The 22,972-nt window shown below is 39.8% G+C and overlaps 1 protein-coding gene across 1 annotated transcript in view; it reads right to left on the bottom strand.

Moving 5' to 3' along the window:
- The window catches only part of slc1a7b (solute carrier family 1 member 7b), a 69,630-nt gene that overhangs the window by 19,292 nt on the left and 27,366 nt on the right, over positions 1-22,972 (bottom strand). Inside the window, exon 2 of the mRNA XM_062555851.1 lies at positions 19,994-20,073. Within this exon, the coding sequence (XP_062411835.1) occupies positions 19,994-20,037 (44 nt within the window). The 5' untranslated portion in view covers positions 20,038-20,073. The remainder of the gene's footprint in view (positions 1-19,993; positions 20,074-22,972) is intronic.

The raw sequence follows: 22,972 nt of genomic DNA, 5'->3' as shown, positions 1-22,972 counted from the left end.
CTTGGTCACCAATTTTGTGATTTCAGTACCCTCTAAAGTTAAAATGACACTGGTTTGGTCTAAATAACAACTATATTAGCACAATTTATAATGTTACATTATAGTGTGACATTTGTATCATTATAGTCAAGCACAGGGGGGCCCCAAATCAAATTCTGCTTATAGGGCCAATAAAGGCTTGGGCCAGCACTGTTCAGCATCTACTAACAAGATTAAACTGAGTGTAAACAGTTGCTGCTGTGACCCTGTGCTGTGAAGCAAGCAGTGCAGTTTGTCAAAGTGGTGGGACATCGAAACGCTGAGGCTTTCAATGTGAGGCAATAAACCAAACAGCAGGACTGCACAAGTTTAGTCGATATGTTCACCACCGCCCACACTGCTTAAAGCTTTAAGCTGCATATCAGTGACCAACAGGTTAGACAAACCACACACATAAGACAATAACGCAGCTAACAGTGTTGCTATACGTTTTCACATGGATTTTTTTTTTATAAAGAGGGTTAGAGATAAAGATACTTCTTTGGATATTTGGAGCTGAGCTATATCTTCTTTTATGCCTTTGGATGTTGTTGACGCTATTTTGACGTTGACATTATTTTATGTCTTTAGATGTTGACGTTGAAATCACATTAATATTTTATGTAAACATAACTTAAACTATTTCACAGGAATTACTTGATCAAATTGGATAACAATGCATGAACCAATTCTGTAAACCGAAAGAGAAATGCTGGACTAATTCTAGACATTTCATGTGCAACAATAAATTGTACACAATAAAATTAAGCAAGTTATCTTTTTTCAGTGTATGATTTAGATTTAACAAACACAATAAACACAAATACCTAATAGATCTCTCAAGAACAAGGCAAAACTCAAAATCTCAAAGAACAATGGAAAACAAGACTGTCTAACTGATCTTGTATTCACAATTATCAGGCCAACAAATGGAAATGATGCATGTCAAACTAATAATTGCAAATGCCTTTTAAAGAGAATTAAAAGTCAACCAGAATGTTAAGTACTAGCATACAAGTTAAGCTGCAATATGGCTACAATTATGACAATTGATCTGCTTGATCCGAACTCTTCCTTCCCTCGTCCTGTGATATTTTTAAATCACACTTTCACAGGCTTCCAAATGAGGCTAAATTATTCTGACATTTTAATGGGAACAGACATTTTCTTCCGTCATTATGGTGACATTTTCCTGCTGGAGTGGTAGGCGTGTTGTTATGGAGGCAATGCATGTCTGCTCCTCTAGCATACGCTGTCAGTGTGTGGTCAAGTTGGGGAGACTTTTAGCCATGACAACATCACATGTAGTCCGCCTTTCAACAACCAAGGCCACGTGAACACAATGCTACATTTCTGTCAAGTTACACTCGGCCACTTCAGCGTGAATTGATTTGGCTTCTGCTGGGGCTTATTCACAAGACACACACACATACACACACACACACAAACAAACAAAAACACCTTTTCCTCTCTCACAATGCGTGTTTGTATGTAGGTTTATGTGGACCTTTTCAGATTTTCAAATTCACTGTTTCAGCAAAAGCCTTATGGACGCAGAAAACTAGAAAAAACAAACTAACCCAGCCACAGCCGGTTGAAGTCAAAAACTGGAGTAGGAAAAAAAAAACAACTAAAAAAAGAAGCCCATGCAAGCACGAGCAGTCAGCATAGCACCAGGCTGCTGAGTGGCTTCCAAAAGATTAGCGAATCCTGTGGCCTATAAAAGACTGACTGCTGCTTGCCACTCAACATCTGGATAACCCCAGCAGAGATTACATAGTAGTGATTGTCATCGGACATCTCTCATCATGTCAAAAAAGAGAGATATAGTTTTTCATGTTGTTGACTGCTGCGAGATGGAGGCCTTCGTAAACACAAAGTGTGTCTGAAAACCTGATTTGCTTCTCCTGTAGGTCTGATCAAAATGGGAACAGATACTGTGCAAAAATATTACCTTATACTGACCTAATGTAGTGTAAAACAACACCCATGGATATTTAGAGGACAAAACGATTAGTCTTTTCATTTATTTCAAAATCCTATTTCAGTCAAATATGGACATCCTTTTGATTAAGAATCTAAAATATGTAACCATGTAATATTTTGCATGATACACATGTAAATCAAAACATATCTTTAAAGGAAAGTGGCATTACTGAACTCACTACATCAAGGCGATTCTCTAAGAAGAGCAAATCTTAACAATTTATTGTTCTACCCAAGTGGTGGCCACCCACACTGACCGCTCAGTGAGGGTTCTGACACACACACAGAAATGCCTGATGACCGCTCAGTAAGGGTTCTGACACACACACAGAAATGCCTAATGGGTAATCCCCGATGACGATGAACCAATGTCACATGTGGCGGCGGATTCATTAAGAAAATGCCATGCCTGTCTCCACTTAATCTGCCTCTCACCCTATTGAAGCATTCCCCGCGCAACACCACCCGGAGAAGATCATTGGACGAGTCCTTGCTCCACAGACAGAATCAACGCCATATAGGCTACTGTTGCTGCTGCGGTGGCAACCTTTTCTCATGCCGCTCTCTCTCTCTCTGTTTGTTAGATGATCGCCTCATATGTGGCGAAATAGCCGGCAGAATACAAAATAGCATCTCTACTGAATGAGTTACGGTATTCATAGAAAAAATGACATGCAGCCTTTGCTTTGATCAGAATGTGATGGCTGCATTTGGAGTAGCATTTCAATTTGAAAAGTGGGGAGGTTTGGGCAACATAAAATTGCCCTCATCTTCAGTAACCACCTACTGTATGGTGTATGAAACAGTCATCTTAATGTCAATGCAATATAACATAAACACTGCAATCATATTCACATACATTTACTGTTTTCTTTGAGTGTGGATCACAGTGTATACTGATGTAATGGTCTCTTCTTACTGAACAACAAGATTTGATGTTTTTCATCCTTCACTGTTCTCCTCTTAGCTACTCGTATTAAGAACACGACTGAGCTGATTTTTCATCATAGTTCCACTGTGTCCTTTTGCTCCTGAGTAAGGGTTGCCTTTGGTTTCTTTTCTTTTCGTCTTTTAGTCAGAACTGATAACCCTAAGAGTTATAGCTCATGTTCTGATGTGGTGCTCTTTGTCGTTTCCATTAGATGTAAAACGCAATCTAATGATCTTTTCCCTTCCTTGCACATGGCCACTCTTGGAATTCACAGTTATACAGCACTGTTAGACTGTAAGTATTCCTTTAAATACAATTAAACTAATTATAAATAGTATGCAAGTATGCAGCATGTACAGTATTGTAATGCTCTTCTTTCTCATTACATGTTGTTGTGCAGTACCTATTATGGGTGTTGGAATGTAAGGGCTGATAGCGAGACCCTATGCACAACTTAGATGATACAACACTACACCAAAATGTTGTTCAGGAGAAAGGCAATACTTCAAATTGCTAATGGAATAAAAGCACTGTGCACCTGTTGACTGTGTTTGGCTCAAAGGAATGAAAACATCCAAATTAAAAGGTATTGTCACATCTGTCATTCTGCAATATTTTCCTCCTCAATAACACATTTGACTTGCTGTCTATTGAAGGTAAAAAGCACCGCTATGTGAAACTCAAAGCAATGAGTGATGTGGGTCTTTAAAAGGCTTCTTTCCAGCAATACTGTTTCACAGCACTGTTTGACTCTATGTCCTCTGAGAGACTTCTGTTAGGCTATACAGTACATCTGCACTTCAGATGATTGAGACTCTTTTATAGTTCGCTCACTCCTCAGGCTTTGCAGTCATGGCCTCCTTATGTCGAAGACGTGAGTATATGAAAGTCCTTCAAGTTTGACAGCACATACTGTATAAATGACAGCTTGGGAAATCTATCAAAGCTAAATTGATCGGTTCCACAAATGGAGTTCATAAATCAATGTTACTTGCAGGCACATGAAATTGAATTTTCCAGAAGATACTTTCACATAATGATGCATCAAGCTAAGAAGTATGTTCGTTTGTTGTTGTTTTTTTTTTTTTACAGATATTCAGAACATTACTGAAAAAAGTGCTATTGCAATACATTCTACAGAATGTTTGCTCATAAAAGGCCTGTCCAACGAGATAAACATTTTAATGAGACATTTTATAACTTCAAAGTTCATAATTTTCTGTTGCCGTGCAGAGTGCAGCCTTCTGGCATGCTTCTTAAGGCATGCAGATCAAATAACTACAAGACACAGCTGCTGGAGGTCCTCTCAAAAAGCCCAGTCTGTTCTCCTCCAGATCTGACGCAGAAAAAGAGCAGGGTCTCGGTCATGACTGCCCCTGTCTCCCCCCAGTGTTTTCCCAGTGGGGGCTGTTGCAATGGGGGTACTATGCGGTACCATCAAAGGGAATGGGAAGATGATACTATCACTGAAATGGCCGCTGGATTTACTTCATTTTATTGTGTACATCGGTTGCACATGAATGAAATGTCTGGAATTAGTCTCTTTTGGTTCACAAAATTGATTCATGCTGTGCTCAAATCAATGTGATCAAGCAATAACAATGTAATTGTTTAAGTTGAGTTCACATGAAATATTCATGTCATTTCAAAAATCATTGTGTGATAGAGGTGGCATGTATTGAGAGTAGGCATTCAGATGTACTATCGTAACATCACTGTTAAAGGACGAAAACCTTGAATATGCTCAGGCACAATATAAAGTATTTATTGAGGTAATAAGCCTCTGTATAAAAGCACTGCTACTTTGTGCATGTTCAATACCTCATGCACTCATGGTGGGAACAAAGCATGACTCATCTTACAGCATAATATAAGACACAACTGGGCTGCCAATTCTACTAATTTCTAAGTATAAACCTTTTCAATAAAACGAATGTGAAAACGTTCAGCAACACTGTTAGCTGTGTGATTATCTCAGTGTTCTTGCAAAGGCTCATGGGAACACAATGGAATGGTGACACTCAGGCATGTGCTTATTTGCCTAACTGGTTCAGGCGTTTCACTTTAATCTTACATTATTCTGTTAGATAGGACAAAATATGTGAGTCATTTGTGTTTTAAAAAGAAAAAGGGAGAGGGTGATGCAGAGTGTTGCACGTTATTATTTAGTGATAATTTTAAAACATAACAACACGTCAGCATGGCACGCTGTGTACACAGACATAATCAATTATACCAGACAGCCCTGATCAAAAGAAACAGTGTGACTCGGCTTTGCCATTGACTGGGTCCCATCTGATCTCATTTTGTCAAAACAAAACTCTTCACCACTTTAGGAAATCTGGCACTATTTGACTGATGGCTACAAGCTGTCTCCACAATCAGTGCTAATAGCTTTGCAACAAAGCCAATGCAGATGGCATGATGAGCCATGTCTGTACATTAACATGTGCAGAGTGCAGACAACGCTTGGAACATATGTATAGATTTATAGACATGCTCCTCCTCATAATCTGCCAACTCCGAAATGCTAAAAACTATGGTAAGAGTTCAGATGCAAAACCCTCTACTGTAAAAGCCACCACGATGGTAAGTGAATGCTCTCCACACATACAGTACAGTAGTATACATTAATCAATCAATTCAGCTTCAAAGCCTGCTAAATACCACTCTCTTCCTGGTCTGAAATATTATTTTGTAGGCAAAGACCTATAGGAGCCTGATGAAAAAGTGCTATTTAAAACAAAAGTGGTCAGACAGATGTAGGGTTTTGCGTCTGAACTCATATACACCCAACTTGTCTGTGGATGCAGTATGTGAACTGTACACATATTGTTGAAGGGATAGGTAAAGAGAAACATAGAGAATAGATGCATAGATTTTGCATAGGTTAATACACCAGAGAGAATCTGAGAACATGCTCTGAGGTTATCACCAACCCAGGTTAAAATGAAATTCTGCTGTTCATCTTGGAGCAAGAGACTGTGGCAGGAAGAATTTAAATTTAAGTCAAATGTGAGAATAGCTGTTCCTTGATTCTGTTCAACTGTTACCTGGTTGCCATAGCAGAATAATAACAGATTGTCGAAAAAACTGAGAAATTCTAATCTGTATGCCATACCAGTTTTTAATCCACATAACCAACCTTTTCCCTGCATTTAGCTGAATGAGTTTTTTTTTTTTTAATTTTAGGATTAATTATGTCTAATTGCTGTGCTGTGAGCAGATATTTTTTCGTTGTTGTGGTGCTACTTCTGGTGGTGCTTCCGATGAAAAGTGTTTTATGTATGCATGCACATATGTTTAGGGGGTGGGAATGTTGATTAAGTCAAGACAGTCACAGTGTGTTGTTTCTTTCTTTTTTTTTTTTAAACTCAAAATGCAAATTGCTGTAGCATGCTTTAAATGTCCTAAATTACATATATAGATTTTTCGAGCTAAGGGGCAAAACTTGATCATCCCCCAAATCTCAACCATGTTATTACAGCGGTGAAAGATGGCACACTTCCATGGAAGCCACTGTTAAGCAGGCATGTGTTTGATTGATCTCCCCATAGATGTTCAGTGAAGCTGAAGTCGTGAATGATATTACCATTGTAGTAGAAATTTTGGATTACTAACAAATCTTATGTTTTAGAAGTGAATACTAATTAACATTTATTACATAGAGGTGATTTAACATTACATTTTCATATATTATTTGTATGCTTTTCTGTACATTCAATACTGTGCCTCAACTTTGCTTTGTCTGTCGTTTGCTTTCTCCATGTCATGACTTTCTAATAAAGGTCATGCGACCCCCTTTTGTCACGAGCTAAGGGTATTCTGCCTGAGGCAGTAATATTAGGAAGACCCTGACAGAGAACATGCTACGAACAGAGAATGCTGAGGGATGTATATGTATTGTATTGACCTATTATCTTACTTACTTGGAGTGCCCACATGACTTGCGTATGGTGTGTGGATCACATGCTATGTCCAAGAAGTGTTCATGTATTGTTGTATTTTTGCATGTATGTGGAGTTTTGGGAAAGACCATTGTACCCATGTGATTTCTATTACCGCAATGTAACTAACCATGTATAAGATGGGCCTTGCCCTAGAGATCTTCGAACAGTGTTATCAGAGCTATGATGTGGCTAGTGACCTGTTCCCGGTATCGTCAATAAACCTGCAGTGTTTTCTCACACCTGAGTGTGCCTGGAATTTTTGACCACATTTTGGTGACAGCGGTGGGATACCTAACTTCGAGACACAGTGGTGAAACCTGGACGGCGAAGGACCCAAAACAGCGCTAACGGGAGATCTATTTTTGATCTTGGGACAAGACCGTGGAAAAAAGGCAACAACGCCCGCGGGACCCATCCTTGCCAGAGGGGATCATCCTGTGCCTTGGATACGGTACTGCCGTGTTCCGTGGTCACGGGCACCTTGGTGGTGAGTGTAGCGATTTTTTCTCTACCTTTCAGTAGTTAAAAAATAGGCTTGTGTTGTGTGTGAACCGGGGTGCCACCGAAGCAACTTGCTCTGCTTGTAGGAAGGCAGAAAGGTTGGCTTGTGAGCACAGCCGAAGAGCAATCGGTAAAGGATCTGCTAAGAAAAGCAATCAGAAGGATTGGCTTAAGCGCTTGATACGGGGATTGGATTGATTGAAAATTGCTGCTGTACACTGATATTTTTGCTCTGTGTTAGGCGTAAGGTCATTGGCTAATAAAAATATAAAGGGACACTGCCATGGGGACTAGTAATAGTACAACTGTTAAATTGCCCAAAGGTATACATAATCCTGGATGTTAAAAAGACATGTATAAGAAATATGGACCTGAATGTGTGGATGAAAGTTTATTGAATAAGTGGAATAGATGGACTGAAGGGAAATTTCCTTTAAATGGTATGTTGAGTTGGGAAAGGTTAACTGAATGTAGGGCTATGATGGATAGAAAGGCTAGGCCTTTTAAGCATAATTTGTTTGAAAAGTGTGGAGAGAAGTGAAAATGAGACCAGAGGTCAACGGCATTGTTGTGTACGCAAAGGAAGTTGAGCAGGATTTAAGTGGACTGAGAGAAGCGGTTGTTGGAATTGTGGAGACGTTGAGCACATGGCAAGAGATTGTCCGAAGCCGGGTGATTGGAGACAAGACTGGGGTCGATCACCACAGCAGCGCCCTCAGGGTCCTGTCTGGACACAGCGTGGAAATTCTGAATAGGACAGGGAAGACTCTGAACGAGGGGCTCCGGGACCCCTTACCAACACTTCTGTATCACTCTTTGAACTTTATCCCCAACTGACTTTGAATGCTGCCGCACAACCTAAACTGATTCTCTCTCTCTGAATGGTATTGATGTATCCTTTTTAGTTGATACAGGAGCAGATGTTAGTACACTTGGAATGAATGATAGTTGTATGTTTTTGACATCCAAAAGTAGAAGAGTTATATATGTCACAGGAGCTTCAGGCCAATCAGTGGCAGAACCAGTTTCTACCCCTTTAGTGGTTCAATGTGAACATCAGACAGTAGAACATTCCTTTCTTCTAAGCAGTGTTTGCCCTGAAAATTTACTAGGCCGAGATCTAATGTGTAAATTAAATCTTGTACGTTTTCTTTCTCCTGGAGGAGTAGGTTTAGAAGGCCCTGTTTATCTTTATTGTCAGAAAACCAACCCCACATGGATAGGATATGAGTGTAAAGACATTGGTTTAGCATTAAAACCTCCGATCTCGGTTCTAGGAAGACTAGAGACCCCCGAGCAATATCATTGTACAACAGGTTTTCAAGGCTCTACAGATCAGCCGTGAACGCGTGGTACCAGATAGGAAATAGTATTGAGACTATTTATGTGGCCGGCATTTTGACATCTAAAATCTACTCTGCAGTAGTAGTAGACCTGTCTTTAGGTCTGAAACATTTGTTTGCAAACCCAAATTCTTATCCACATGTTGAATTGGTAAAAGCCCATGGAAATTTGATTGATTTAGGGAAGTTTGTGAAAGCGTGTGTAAGTGCTAAAGATTGGACAGTGGTCGAAGAGACCCCAAAATTATTATGTTCACCCTCGCAAGAGGCGTATTTTTTTTTTTCCAACAATGGTGTTCTTTGAAAGTCACCCCTGTGCAGAAAGAGCTCTCTGCATGTTCAACACCCTCATTAACCCAACCAGATGAATGGAGGGTTCTCTCTGTAAAAGAGAAAGCAGATCTGTTAGCCCTTGTTCCAGATAATCTCTGGGCAGCCGATAGTTATGACTTTGGGACTATCTACTGCTCAACCCTTGAAAATATGTGCAAAAACATTGCATTATCCGTCGAAAGCTCAATATCCGTTGTCAAGAGGCTGAGCAGGGGATAGAGCCTGTCTTCAAATCATTGTTAGACAGAGGAGCTATTGTGCGTTGCAGTTCCTCCCCAGTTAACGCATCAATTTTGCCCGTTAAAAAGTCTGATGGCACTTGGAGGTTTGTGCAAGATTTACGACTTGTTAACGACGCTATTCACCCGAGGCACCCGATTGTGCCAAATCCTTGCACCATCCTCTCTAGTTTGCCATCCACTGCGACGTTTTATTGTCATTGATATCAAAAATTGCGTTCTATACGATTACAGTACATCCTGCCTCTAAAATTTTGGTTTGCCTTCACTGTTAAAGGTCAAAGCTATACTTGGAAGGTAGTACTTTTATTTCATATGTTGATATGTTGGAAGTCCATTAAAGGAATCATGCCTGATTGACATAGTGGCATTGCTGAAATACCTGGCCAGGCTGGGACTTAAAGTCTCTAAAGAAAAGTTGCAACTCTGCCAAGAGTAAGTTAAGTATTGGGTCATATACTTTCTCCTGGTTGTAGGGCCCTGGGTGCGTTGCGCATCACTGCAATTACTGTCTGTCCGAGACCCAGGACAAAGCAGCAATTGTTAAGCTTTTTAGGAATGATTGGTTATTGTCGTGCTTGGATTTTAGACTTCTCGGAGAAGGCACAACCTCTCCGAATGTGTGTGAATGCTTGTAAGAGTTTGACTGACATTGTGACTTGGACTGACGACTGTGAGACTGCTTTTGTGATTTTGAAACAAGCTTTAGCTTCAGCTCCAGCTTTGGCATTGCCTAATTATGATCTTGATTTTCATTTGTTTGTGTGTGAAAAAGGAGGTTACATGTCAAGAGTGTTGTGTCAGTTGTATGGTGGACAGTATAGACCAGTGGCTTACTTGTCAAAGAGATTAGATCCGGTAGCAAGAGGCTGGGTGCCTTGTTTGAAGTCTGTTGCAGCTGCTTCAAATGCAGTAATGGCTTGTGCGGATCTAGTGTTGATGCATCCTTTGACTGTTCATGTTCCACATGATGTGCATGCATTGCTTTTACAAGCAAAGACATCACATCTATCAACTGCCCGCCTCCTTTCGTACCAACATGTGTTGTTGACCTTAGCACATGTCACACTTGTACGTTGTACTACTCTTAACCCATCGACATTATTACCAACCGCCGAAGATGGTGAAAGCCATGATTGCTGTGATGTCATAACCATTTGCACTAAACCTCGTCCTGATATATCTGAGGAACCCCTTACTAACCCTGACTTAGTTTTCTATGTCGATGGTTCTTCTTTACGCTTGGAATCTGGAGAGGTAGGAAGTGGCTATGCAGTGGTGAATCAATTTGAAACGGTGGAATCTTACTCCCTCCCAAGAACTTTTTCTGCCCAATCTGCTGAGTTAGTAGGACTTTTTACAGCTTGTGTGTTGGCAGCTGGTAAATCTGTTTGTATATACACTGATAGCTGTTATTGCTGGGGAATTGTTCATGATCATGGAGCAATATGGAAAGAAAGAGGCTTTCTTACGGCTACTGGTAAACCAGTACAGCATAAAGAGTTCATTGTCTTGTTGCTGGAGGCAATTCAGCTTCCTTCGTCTTTAGCAGTGGTCAAGTGTGCAGCTCATACCAGAGGCACTGATGAAGTCAGTCTTGGTAATGAGAGGGCTGACTCCGCTGCTAAGAGTGCAGCGAAAGGGGGAGTTAAGAGGAGGATACCACCAGAGTTTTTAACACTTTCGAACAAAACACAAGTACTTTTGAATTTTCAAATACCAGATATAGTGACATCAGATGAAGCTTTAAAAGGAGCACAAAAATCTGTAGATGCAAAAGAAAAAAGAAAATGGAAAAATTGTAAAAAGAGTAATGATAATTTGTGGTTACATACTCCAACAGGTAGGCCTGTTCTACCAAAATCGTGTTTTCATATAGTTGCTAAAATCACTCATGGTTTAGATCATGCAAGTGCAACAGCTATGGTTAAAACAGTAGAACAACTTTACTTTGCACCAGGATTCACCACCGCAGCAGCTGCTTACTGTGATAGGTGCATTACTTGTCTAAAATATAACACCGCACCCACAGTGAGAACCCAAGGAGGGCATCACCCACCACCATCAGGACCATTTGAACATGTTATGATGGATTTTATTCAATTGACAAAATGTAGAGGTTAAGAATGTTGCTTGGTAATTGTGGATATGTTTTCAAAATGGCCAAAATGTTATTGGAATGTTGAAAGCTAAATTGACTAAAATAACTACCACAACTGGTATGGATTGGGTGACTGCTCTATCTTTGGCTCTCCTCTACCTCAGAGGCCGTGCATCAAGATCAAAAGGGTTAAGTCCATTAGAGATTTTGACTGCCCGTCCCATGCCAATTCCAGGTTTACCTCATTCCCCTAATTTAACCTAATGTAGATGGTAACTTGTTTGGTTACATGCGAGAACTGATTGCTGCTCTCTCTATTCTGTTTTCCAACAGGTGGCGTCGGCTTTGCCCCAAAGTTTCCTGGATACATACCCAGTGGAACCAGGTTCATGGGTGCTCGTTAAGGACTTTCGAAGGAAACAGTGGAATCAGGAACGATGGAGATGACCATATCAAGTTCTGCTGTCTACACCCACTGCCGTGAGAGTCGCGGAAAGAGACTCTTGGATTCATCTGTCGCACTGTAGAGTGGTGAAAGATCCGGAACACTACGTGAACTGACTGGTGACTCTATGCTCGAGGTTGACCAGTGGTGGTCTTTGCAAACTTTGCCAGTAGGCCTTTGGATATACTCCATCGGGGATAAGGGAAGTTTTGCGAGATCCTGCTGTTTTAATCTGCATTACATCTAAAAGTACTCAATTCAAAAAAAAAAAGTGTACTGGACTGTAAATGAAGTGAACCAAGGGAAATATGTTTTGATTCTTACCTATTTTACTAAGTACACATGTGAAGTCATTCCTTTGAGGAAGGGGAAATTAATTAATGTATACAAGTGTCCATTAAAATTAGCACATCCAACAATCCATCATTCAAATCTGTGGTGGATATTGAAAGCAGAAACAAGATATCAGTATACATTAAACTAGCACTGTTTTATTTCCAGTTTAGCTAGATATTCATTCGTTGGACAGTTACCTGGGGCGGGCCTTAAAACCCAAGCCAGCTCTGCTGTTGAAGATAGAATAGAGTGTTTGTTGTTTTGTAACTGGGAGTAGAATGGGGCTAGTGGTGTTATTCTGCGTGTTCTAACTGATTATGTCTTCTTCTCCGGAAGAGGAGATATGCGGTACTAATAAAGCTTGTGAACTGGCTTTCCAAGCTAGAACAACTGTAGCAGGTAGAAATGAGACCTGCTGGGTGTGCCAAGAAAAGTCTTTTCAAATGCGTGTTTTTCCCTACAGGACTTCTGAAGATTCTGCATGTTCTGCATCTTGATTGTGTACTAGCACAAATTGAATTAATACAGTAGGTGTTACAGGGATAGAACAATGTTTAGGTGGAATTGGACATAAGATTTTCCTTTTTTTAATTTTTGTTTACTAAAATTTCTTTGTGGCCTTAAGCCCCAAAGGGGGGAAAATGTAGTAGAAATTTTGGATTACTAACAAATCTTATGTTTTAGAAGTGAATACTAATTAACATTTATTACATAGAGGTGATTTAACATTACATTTTCATATATTATTTGTATGCTTTTCTGTACATTCAATACTGTGCCTCAACTTTGCTTTGTCTGTCGTTTGCTTTCTCCATGTCATGACTTTCTAATAAAGGTCATGCGACCCCCTTTTGTCACGAGCTAAGGGTATTCTGCCTGAGGCAGTAATATTAGGAAGACCCTGACAGAGAACATGCTACGAACAGAGAATGCTGAGGGATGTATATGTATTGTATTGACCTATTATCTTACTTACTTGGAGTGCCCACATGACTTGCGTATGGTGTGTGGATCACATGCTATGTCCAAGAAGTGTTCATGTATTGTTGTATTTTTGCATGTATGTGGAGTTTTGGGAAAGACCATTGTACCCATGTGATTTCTATTACCGCAATGTAACTAACCATGTATAAGATGGGCCTTGCCCTAGAGATCTTCGAACAGTGTTATCAGAGCTATGATGTGGCTAGTGACCTGTTCCCGGTATCGTCAATAAACCTGCAGTGTTTTCTCACACCTGAGTGTGCCTGGAATTTTTGACCACACCATCCTAGATTGACGCTAAGTGGGCACTCTCCAATACAACAATAACAACCTAAACAACAACAACAATATCAACAACAACAACAACACATTGCATTTTTACAGTGCTTTTCTAGACACTCAAAGCACTACAGCGAAGGGAGAACCTCACTAACCACCACCAATGTGTACTGTAGCATCCACCTGGATAGCCATTATGCACCAGAACACTCACACTAATGAAGGAATGAGCCGACCACTGCAATACTGCAAAGGCTGATAGTAATGTACATGTCCAATGATGCTCTTCAGTTAGCTCATGTCTGCCTATATGCCCAAACCTATGACACCTGTGGCACTGAGAAAGTTACTGGATTCCAATGCCATCAACAAATTGCATTACAATGCACTTCATGCTATACATATTTCTGGCAGAAGAAAAAGAGGAATTAATAGTATCAATTTTACATTCTGATCATCTGGAGTTCCTCACAGTATATTTACATTACAATGCATTTTCCTCTGCAGTTCAGTACGGTCCATGATGGTTTAACATAAAATGTGTGTACATCAGTCCTTAGATATATAAGAGAACAATATCTGATGCTGTTGTACTGTAAGTTCGTCAGAAATAAGCCAGTAGAGGGTCCCAGATTTAGAATTAGAATAAAATAGAATATATACTTTTTTGATCCTGTGAGGGAAATTCGTTTCTCTGCATTTAACCCAATGTTAACCGAATTGGTGAACACACATAGCACACATAGGCTACAGTGAGGTGAATCACACACTAACCCAGAGCAGTGAGCTGCCTGCCCAACCAGCGGCGCTCGGGGAGCAGTGAGGGGTTACTGTAGGTGCCTTGCTCAAGGGCACTTCAACCGTGGTGGACTGGTCGGGGATCGAACCGGCAACCCTCCAGTTACAAGCCCAAAGCCCTAACCATTACACCACGGCCAACTCCTCTACAAAGCCTCTATACTACACTTTTGCTTATGTATGACATTTTAGTCAGTAAACACTTCAGCACTCATAAGGCCTACATACTTAATGAGTATCATAAGATTAAGTAGGTCTCGGCAACATGAGTTAAAGCAACACTAAAGCACTTTTCCTCTGTGGCACGCATGCTTTTGTTTATCCAGCTAACGATGTCCACAGACAAGGTACGTAGAGTATGGCATGATTTTATGAAAGTATGATGTATTGCAACATCGAAGCAATTTAAATTTGTAGTTTCTTAAGTCTCATTCCATCAAACTACAGATCCGCTACCCAATTTGGCAAACTTACATAGTGCACGAATGCAGAAGTCCTGTTCACCCTGTTACGAGTTGACACTGAAATGATTTTGGAGACATTCTTTTAAGGTCCAAAAAAAAGTCTTTAGTGTTGCTTTAAGTATGATGTGACTATGGTCCCAAATCAGTGACACATTTCTGCTCACTTCCATTCATCCATCTCATAGTCTGTTGCAGTTTTGTATGCCTCAAACAGGCCTTCTTTCCCAAAAAGCTTTCGTCATGATAATGCATGATGATTTCTGTTAATGAGCCAAAAACATTTTAACTTCTAAATGCATTTTTGTTGCCATCCCTTTTTTAATAAACATTAGCACCACAGTAATAGGTTACACACACATATATACACAGTGGGGAGAACATGTATTTGATACCATGCTAAAGTTGAGGAATATAAAATCATCATTTGACAATTGATCTTAATGCCTTAATTAAAAAAATGAGTAAAAATCAAACCGCTATGGACACCAGTTTTCTTTGTGATTGAAGAAGGTATCGTAAATAAATAAATGTTCTTCCATAAATGCTAGGGGGAAGGAAGTACTTGACCAAAAGCAAGACGCATTTTCAAAATAGGTTTTCCAAATTGTCATACCCACGATTTGACAGATAAAAGACATCATTTTAGTTCTTTTTCTGTCAGATAATAAGGGTTATTTCCATAAATAGGGTTTTTCCACCACTCAAAACCAGCATAATTCATTGTTTGGCATGAGTCACTGGTCTGTGAAATGTCATTCAGGAAGACATTTAGAACAAACTCTAATATTGGGTCTTCATTCATCTTGAGTACACTGTAAAAAAATTACTGTAAAATTTACAGTAACTTACTGGCAACAATTGGCCAGTAAGTTACTGTGAATACCTTTTACAGTAAAGGTACTGTATTTCCATTTACAGTATTTATATATTCACTGTAAAATTAAATACTGTGATTTCAGTCGTATTTACAGTAACTTACTGGCCAATTGTTGCCAGTAAGTTACTGTGAAAACCTTTTACAGTAAAGGTGCTGTATTTCCATTTACAGTAACTTACTGGCCAATTGTTGCCAGTAAGTTACTGTGTAGTAATATGACATCCATGAACACTTACACTGTCACAATAATTGCAATGGCACTAGTATGCCTTTGACAGTTATCATTTGAGAGGTTTGTAAGTAATCATTCATATTGAACAAATACTGATATTAACAGACTCATCTCAGTTTTACATCTTTTACAAAAACAGTTGAAATGTTTTTTGGCACAGCATCGAACAATCAAAGGCCTTCAGATGCATTCCTCTATGTTGGTCTTGCATCATTACTCTTCATGTCTCTGGCACAAATATACTGCACGTTCGACACATATACTGTACAGCTGCGCTCATAAGTACAAATCCATCTTAAGGACACCCATTTTCTTTCTGCATGAATAATGCATTGTAAATAAATAATTATGTTCTTCCATACATAGGGGACATAAGTATACACACTTGTGTGTTAAATTCCCATAGAGACAGGCAAGTTTTTATTCTGGGTTCACAGGTGTGTCAGGCTTTGCCTGGTTTACACTTATACACAGGCTGCGACACTGTAAGTGCATTTGCTGGCTGTGGTAAAGTGTCAGCCCTAAAACTTCTTCAGAAGAATGAAAACTTCTGTGAGACCTTTCAGAAGGTTGGGGCAATGACACCTGAGTTGTATGCAGCCTTACAGGGGTTCACATGTCAAATGTACAGCTCCAAGTCCATAATCAGGCATTTACCTCCATGCTCAGATTCTCTCAGGAAGCACAGTCTCAGAGCTAACCATCAAGGTGCTATCTGGAGAAGATGCATCGAGAACAACCCTGAAGTTCCTTCCCCAGTTGAGCATGGGTAGTCTAGAGTGGACCAAGATGGTGACTTGCAGCTCTCCATAGACTGGTTCAATGTCTCCATTGGTCCACAAGCAGTACTTGAGTTGCTGTCCTGCTCATGCAAGAGGGACTGTGTCACTCCATCATGTCAGTGTGTTGCCAACAACTTTCCCTGCACTGACCTATGTCGTGCAAAAACCCGAAGGATGACTTTGCTGAACAATCGTATTCCTCTGATGAGGATTCCGACGAGGAGTTTGATTAGTGTTGTGGCCTTGAATGATGCAATCTGTGCGAAAATGTCATAAAATGTCATTGACCATGCCTAAAGGTCATGACCTTGACCTTTTACAGTAATGGCAATGTCATAATTGCGTTTACCACATCTCAAAATATAGGAATCCATGTCTCATTTGTTAATTGTTATGTTTTCTGCTTAATTTATAATATTATTTCCTCAAACACCATGTCTGATATAAGACTGAAAATCACCCCCTCCAAATCAGATAGTATGGGTAAATTATACAGTACATTTCCTGAATCCTTAGGGTCATGCCAGTATTTCAGTGTTTGGATTGTGTTTCTCTGATGCTCCCTGGTGCCACAAAAGACAAAAGATGACTTAGGCGGAAATGGCAGGAAAATGTGTGTGATTAAAGGTTTGAAGAGCTCCAGGGTTGGCTGTACTAATCCAAAATGTTCACAAAAGGAATTGAATGAAAGCCCAGAGTCTCCCCTTTAAAATGATACCAAACATAACAAAATAAAATATTCCTATATGTCCAATATCATGATCAGATTGGTCAGTGTTCTCCTTGATTTATACGCATTATTTCTTCAACCTATAGTTTACATTATGTGTCATAACTCAAAACAGCTACTCTTGTCAGATGGCCATCATACATCACTGGAAAGCTGAGATTCCAAGCTTTCAGGAAAGGTATGGTAGCCTTTGCCACCTTTTCGGTAACGACCAACCCCTCTGGCTCACGGACTAGCAGGGGACATAAGTATACACTTACTTGTGTGTTAAATTCCCATAGAGACAGGCAAGTTTTTATTTTAAAGGCCAGTTCATTTAATGGATCCAGGTAATATGCATCCTGATTAAGTTCCCCTGGCCTTTGGAATCAAACCCTTCACCCTTCACCATACCTAGATATTGGCATGGGGTTCTTTCCATAATATCATCTCTCAATGCAAATAAAACTGATGACAATCTAGGTATGGTGAAGGATATGTGATGATGTGTGCCTATTTTAATTCCAAAGGCTGAGGGAACAAGATGCATAGTGCCCTGGATCTATGAAATAATTGGTCTTTGAAGTTAAAAATCTGTCTGCCTCTATGGGAATGTATGCTGGGCATACAGTAGGTGTGTATAGTTATGCCCCCTGGAACATTCATTTACTTACAATACATTATTCATTCACAAAGAAAATTGGTGTACTTAAATGACAGCTTATTTACCCTCATGTTTATACAGTTTTTTTCAATCGCTAACCAGCGTTTGTCCATTCAGTTGACACATTTTCAAAACTCTAAACACAGTTAGCACAGCATCGGTCTTTTGTGGCCATCCCATTCACACATTTAATTTTGTTTTCACACAGTATGCAGTCAGTGAGTACATTTTCACAATGCTTACATTTTCTTAACAGACAAACTATAATACCTCCCAACAAAATAATGGATCATTTTTGTATTATTTTCGAATGTTAACACACAACATCCCACAATATTCCAAACCTTACGTAGATACAGTATACAAACCTCTGATTCAGCAATGTTATCAATTCAAAAGCAAATGATCTCAGCTGAAAATAAACAAACAATCGAATAATTGACACACAGATGATTTATGTTGGGTAAATTGGGCCAACCACAGCTGATTCCAGTCTATCTTAGACTCAGTGGCAGGGGTTATTTCTCTCTATTACATTGACACTTACACAGTATAAAGAGGAGGTGGTGTTTTTGGAAGCAGAAACAGAAAAAGACAAATACTGTAATGTCTGGACGAGGAAGAGTAAGAGTAAGGGGCCCAGGGAGAAGAGCAGGCCCAGTGAGAGATGCAGTGAGAGGTGCAGGAGCACTGAGAGGAGCAGGTGCAGAGATTAGACACAGGAATTTTTTACAGCCTTTTTATCTGGGCTTTTTGCTGTTGTTTTTTGTTCAGAATGCTCTTGTGTTTCATGGATATTTTGTTCACTGCAATGCTGTAAAACTTTTTCTGTTCTTTCATAGTCTACTGTAAACAGTATTTATACTGCACCTCCTGTAGGCCTAGTGAACAGTAAAACAAAAAAAGATTTGCTTTTTACTGGAATGCATTTGAATGTATTACATCTGGACATACAGATCCCAACCAAGATATTTAGTGTAAAAATGCTGGATTGCATGTTTTGCATGCAAATACCTGTAAAACTGAAACATAAAAATCTATGCCGTTTTTGTAATGTCAACAGTAGCCAGTATTCTGAAACCTAGTGTACTCTGATTGACTGCATGCATCTTGTGAAGTGAAAACAAGCTTCATTCTTTGACAAAATAACTTCATTTTGAGTCAGGTTTCCAGTGTTTTGGTAAAGTTAGTGTGTGCAGAGAAAATGACGAGTTAGTGTATATGTAACAAAATGTGGTGTAACAACATGGAATGTGCTTTTAAAAGGAAAATGATCCATTTGGCCAATTGTGTTTTGCGTGAGAGTCTGTGTTTAGAGTTTTGAAAATGTGTCAAATGAATGGACAAACGCTTGTTAGCGACTGTAATTAAGGCATTAAGATCAATTTCCAAAATATTTTTGCATTCCTCTTTTGAAACTTGAGCATGGGTTCATAAATTTATGAGCACCACTGTGGCTGCAACACATATTTTTCCTATTCTGGGTGGGTGGGGCTCTTTTCACACAGATGGACTTAATTACAGGGAATAAAAGAGGGCTGCTAATTAAGGGAAGTGTCAGTTCTGAATGGATCAAATGAATGGATCAAAATTAATATGCTGTTCATCAAAGAAAATGAACTAATGGAGTCAGTGTTGTTTGCATTTTAAATTGAGGGTTGCATTTCAATATTGAAGTCGTCTTTTTCCGAAGCACCAAAGCCAACGACATGAAAAGGCAAAACACTTTTGTAGATATTTCCCACGCTGTGAACTTTGAGAAATGAATAAAGTAATAATTGCTTATTGATAAAATAAAACACAGCAATCACAATGCTGATGTCTTTGAATGAGAGGTATCCTTTTGCATTTGCTTATTGATTCACTTTTCCAAGTTGTATCATTGTCAAGTTTGAAGCTGAACACTGTCCACACAAAGAAAGCCATCATCCATTTCTACCCATACTGCACAAATCTATAGGGATGACTCCGAAGTCTGGGACACTGTGGGTACAGGAAAGGAATAGTAATGTTGTCGTTACCTGGACACGACGAGGGGAAGAATAAGCATTTTCAACATCCTCATCAGCAGCTCACCGGGAAACTGGAAGTATTTCACCTCCTGAGGAGAGACAAACAGATGCAGCAGGCTGTGAGAGGGGCCGATGGAGGAGACACATGCAGGTATCTGGCACATTAAATACTGTACGTTTCTGCAACAGTGTCAAAATACATCATGCTCTTTTGGAGTTTGGAGTTGTGCAACAAGGTACAGTACAAGACAGGGACAGCACAAAGTGAGGACAGCAGAAAATAGCTCATAGCTTCAGAACAAAGACGCTTCATTCTTGCTCACATAACACTGATGTTGAAGACAAACCTATTTGCATCTGTATTATGGTATTTTAATTGTGCTCTAAACAAAGAACTTTCACAAAGTTTGTTGTTGTTGTTATTGTTGTTGTTCACAACTCTTACATTCAATTGGATGACCAGGAGTCTTTCTCCAGGCAGGAGTAGCAATTGTGCTATTATCGTTAACCTTTTAGCCTATAGTGGATCTGCAAAGCAACAATAGCGGACACATCCAGCTCCATACAGTAAGTGAGGCTGAACACAAAGGCTCCCAAACACACTTAGCCTCCATTGTTTTTTACAGCTGTACTCAGTATTGTACTGAATGGCTCCAAACAAAGCAAAAAAAATCTCAATTATGCATGCTTATGTTCTTGCCGCTTCTCTGGCCTTAAATAAATAGTTGCTTAATTATCTATAATAACAATGCTTATTACAAGGCCTTCACTTACAAAACAGGTGTCGTGCTATAGTAAGGTTAAGAATTAAAAGCACACAAAGCAGTTGATTTGTTGGGGGATGTGGTAATCATCCATGTATTTAATCAGTGTCCACAATTATCATCTCGAGAGTACACGCTGTCTTGGCTACATTTACCTGTATCCATTTTAGCAGACACTGTTATCCAAAACAACCCACACAAATGAGGAATAACAGTCAAGCTGCAATGCAGGGGAGACCTCGGGTAGCAACTAACACAGCACCAAGCAATGCTGTTACCAGGGGATGAGAGTGCAGAGGTGTTAAGAAGACAGTAAGTGTAGTGGAGGGAGAAAATAGTATAGAAGAAAGAGGTGGAGAAGAGAAGAAAGTGGAGTGCATGGGAAGTGCATGGGAAGTGGACATTCGGTGTGTTGGGTTGTTAGACATGTTATAGAGGAGGTGCCCTCAGTAGAATTGGGACTTCGAGAGCTTCTTGAAGATACCTACTGTATGTCTTTACTGTTTTTTTTTTGTTTTTAACAAGGTTGGGTCAATTTATACACCACTACAGTGAAAGGCTCGCTTGGAAAACAAACCCAGATGAAAACATATCCTGCTTGGAGGAGGTTATATATAGTGTCTGATGACTCCTAATTGGGATTCCTTTCCAACACTTGCATTACGACGGACACTAACTTTGAAACTTTCCAATCACAATTATCAGAGATTACTAACGTTACTTCCTACTTCGCTTTACAAACAGTTAGGAAACAACATATGGGTATACCTTTGCTGCTGATGCATTTCTGCATTTTCCAATTGAATTTCTCTGAAGTTTACAGGTGTGGCTGCTACTGTTTGTCGGTTTCGGTTTAGTTCCCCCCTCTCGTCCCTGATTGGCCTGATCATTAATTTGGCCTGATGGAAACGCTAGTGGTGTATTATTGTGTCTCAGACTCGTACTGTATCTCCCTGAAAGGAGGGCATATGGGCAGGCAGGGTAGTAAAAAAGCTGGCTATAAAAGCAACTATCATTTGCAACTAACACATATTCACAACTAATAGGGGGCTGGGGGATAGGCCTACATAATCACTAGGATACGCCCCACTGAAATATGATCAAGATATGCAAATGCATTTTCTACCATATTCTCTCAACTGTTCCCTCTTCAGAACACAAGACTAATCAGGAGAAGTGACGACACTCTGATTCAGCCAATCATTCGATTTCTGACAACTTCTGGGCATAAGGAATGCTCCTGACAACAGCAAAGAAGGTATCCAGTTAAGGAATCATTAGCCTACACAGAGAGAGGTTCTTTGGTTCTTTGAGGTCAGTTGTTGATTTGGTAGTAGGCTGGCTATGACTGAAGAGGCACTATAGCTGCTTTCCATTGTGTGTTACTGTAGGTGCTCTGCGATGGGGTCAAGGCTCAATGGGCTCATTACTCCCACATGTCTGTTAGGAATAGGATTCATTCATTAATTCATCAATTCATTCATTCAACCTTTCAACCTTTATCTATTCTTGGAGATTCATCCAGGGTAGTCCTCATTTTCCAATGAAGCCAAGATTACAGAAACAATGAAATAATCAGAGATATAGTAATGGTGGTTAATAATAATAATTGGATGCTTCCTGGTGTACCATCACTCCTGCTGTGTACTGTATGTCTCCCTCCCCCAACTGTTACCACTCACAGCCAGCCAGCGCCTCATTTACACTTTAGGCTGTTTAGTTACCATGTAACAAGTACTGAGCAGGGCCAGGCTACAGTAAATCATGCAGATTTAAATAAACAAGGATGAAAAAATGTGGAAAACCTTAATAAGCAATACCTTAATTGATTCTGGAATCCACAAAGTCCTACCAGTTCACATCAACTAGGTTTATATATCTGGGCATCATCTCGTGCCAAGGGCAACACGATTCTCTTTTTCTCCAAGGCCTCCATAATTACTCTCACTAGAGAAGTCAAAAGTGTTTATCTTGTTTGTACCGTTTCTATACACAGATATATCTGTGAGGCATCATCTTCAAACGTTACCCAATAAAAAGAACCCCCATTCTGGCAGAAATAACTACGTATCATCAAGCGATCCTTTATAATGCGGCCCTGCCTCAGTGACTGAGGGTGTAATTGGAAACCGGTAGCACTAGCAGTATCTGTTCTGTCATCAGTGAGCACAGAGCAACAGCACAGCACAACGCAGAGCACCTCAACAAACCCCTTCTGCATCAC

Source organism: Sardina pilchardus, chromosome 15 (assembly GCF_963854185.1).
Source record: "Sardina pilchardus chromosome 15, fSarPil1.1, whole genome shotgun sequence".
NCBI lineage: Eukaryota > Metazoa > Chordata > Actinopteri > Clupeiformes > Clupeidae > Sardina > Sardina pilchardus.
The sequence above is the reverse complement of the archived record's forward strand: the minus strand, read 5'-3'. Positions and strand labels throughout refer to the sequence as shown.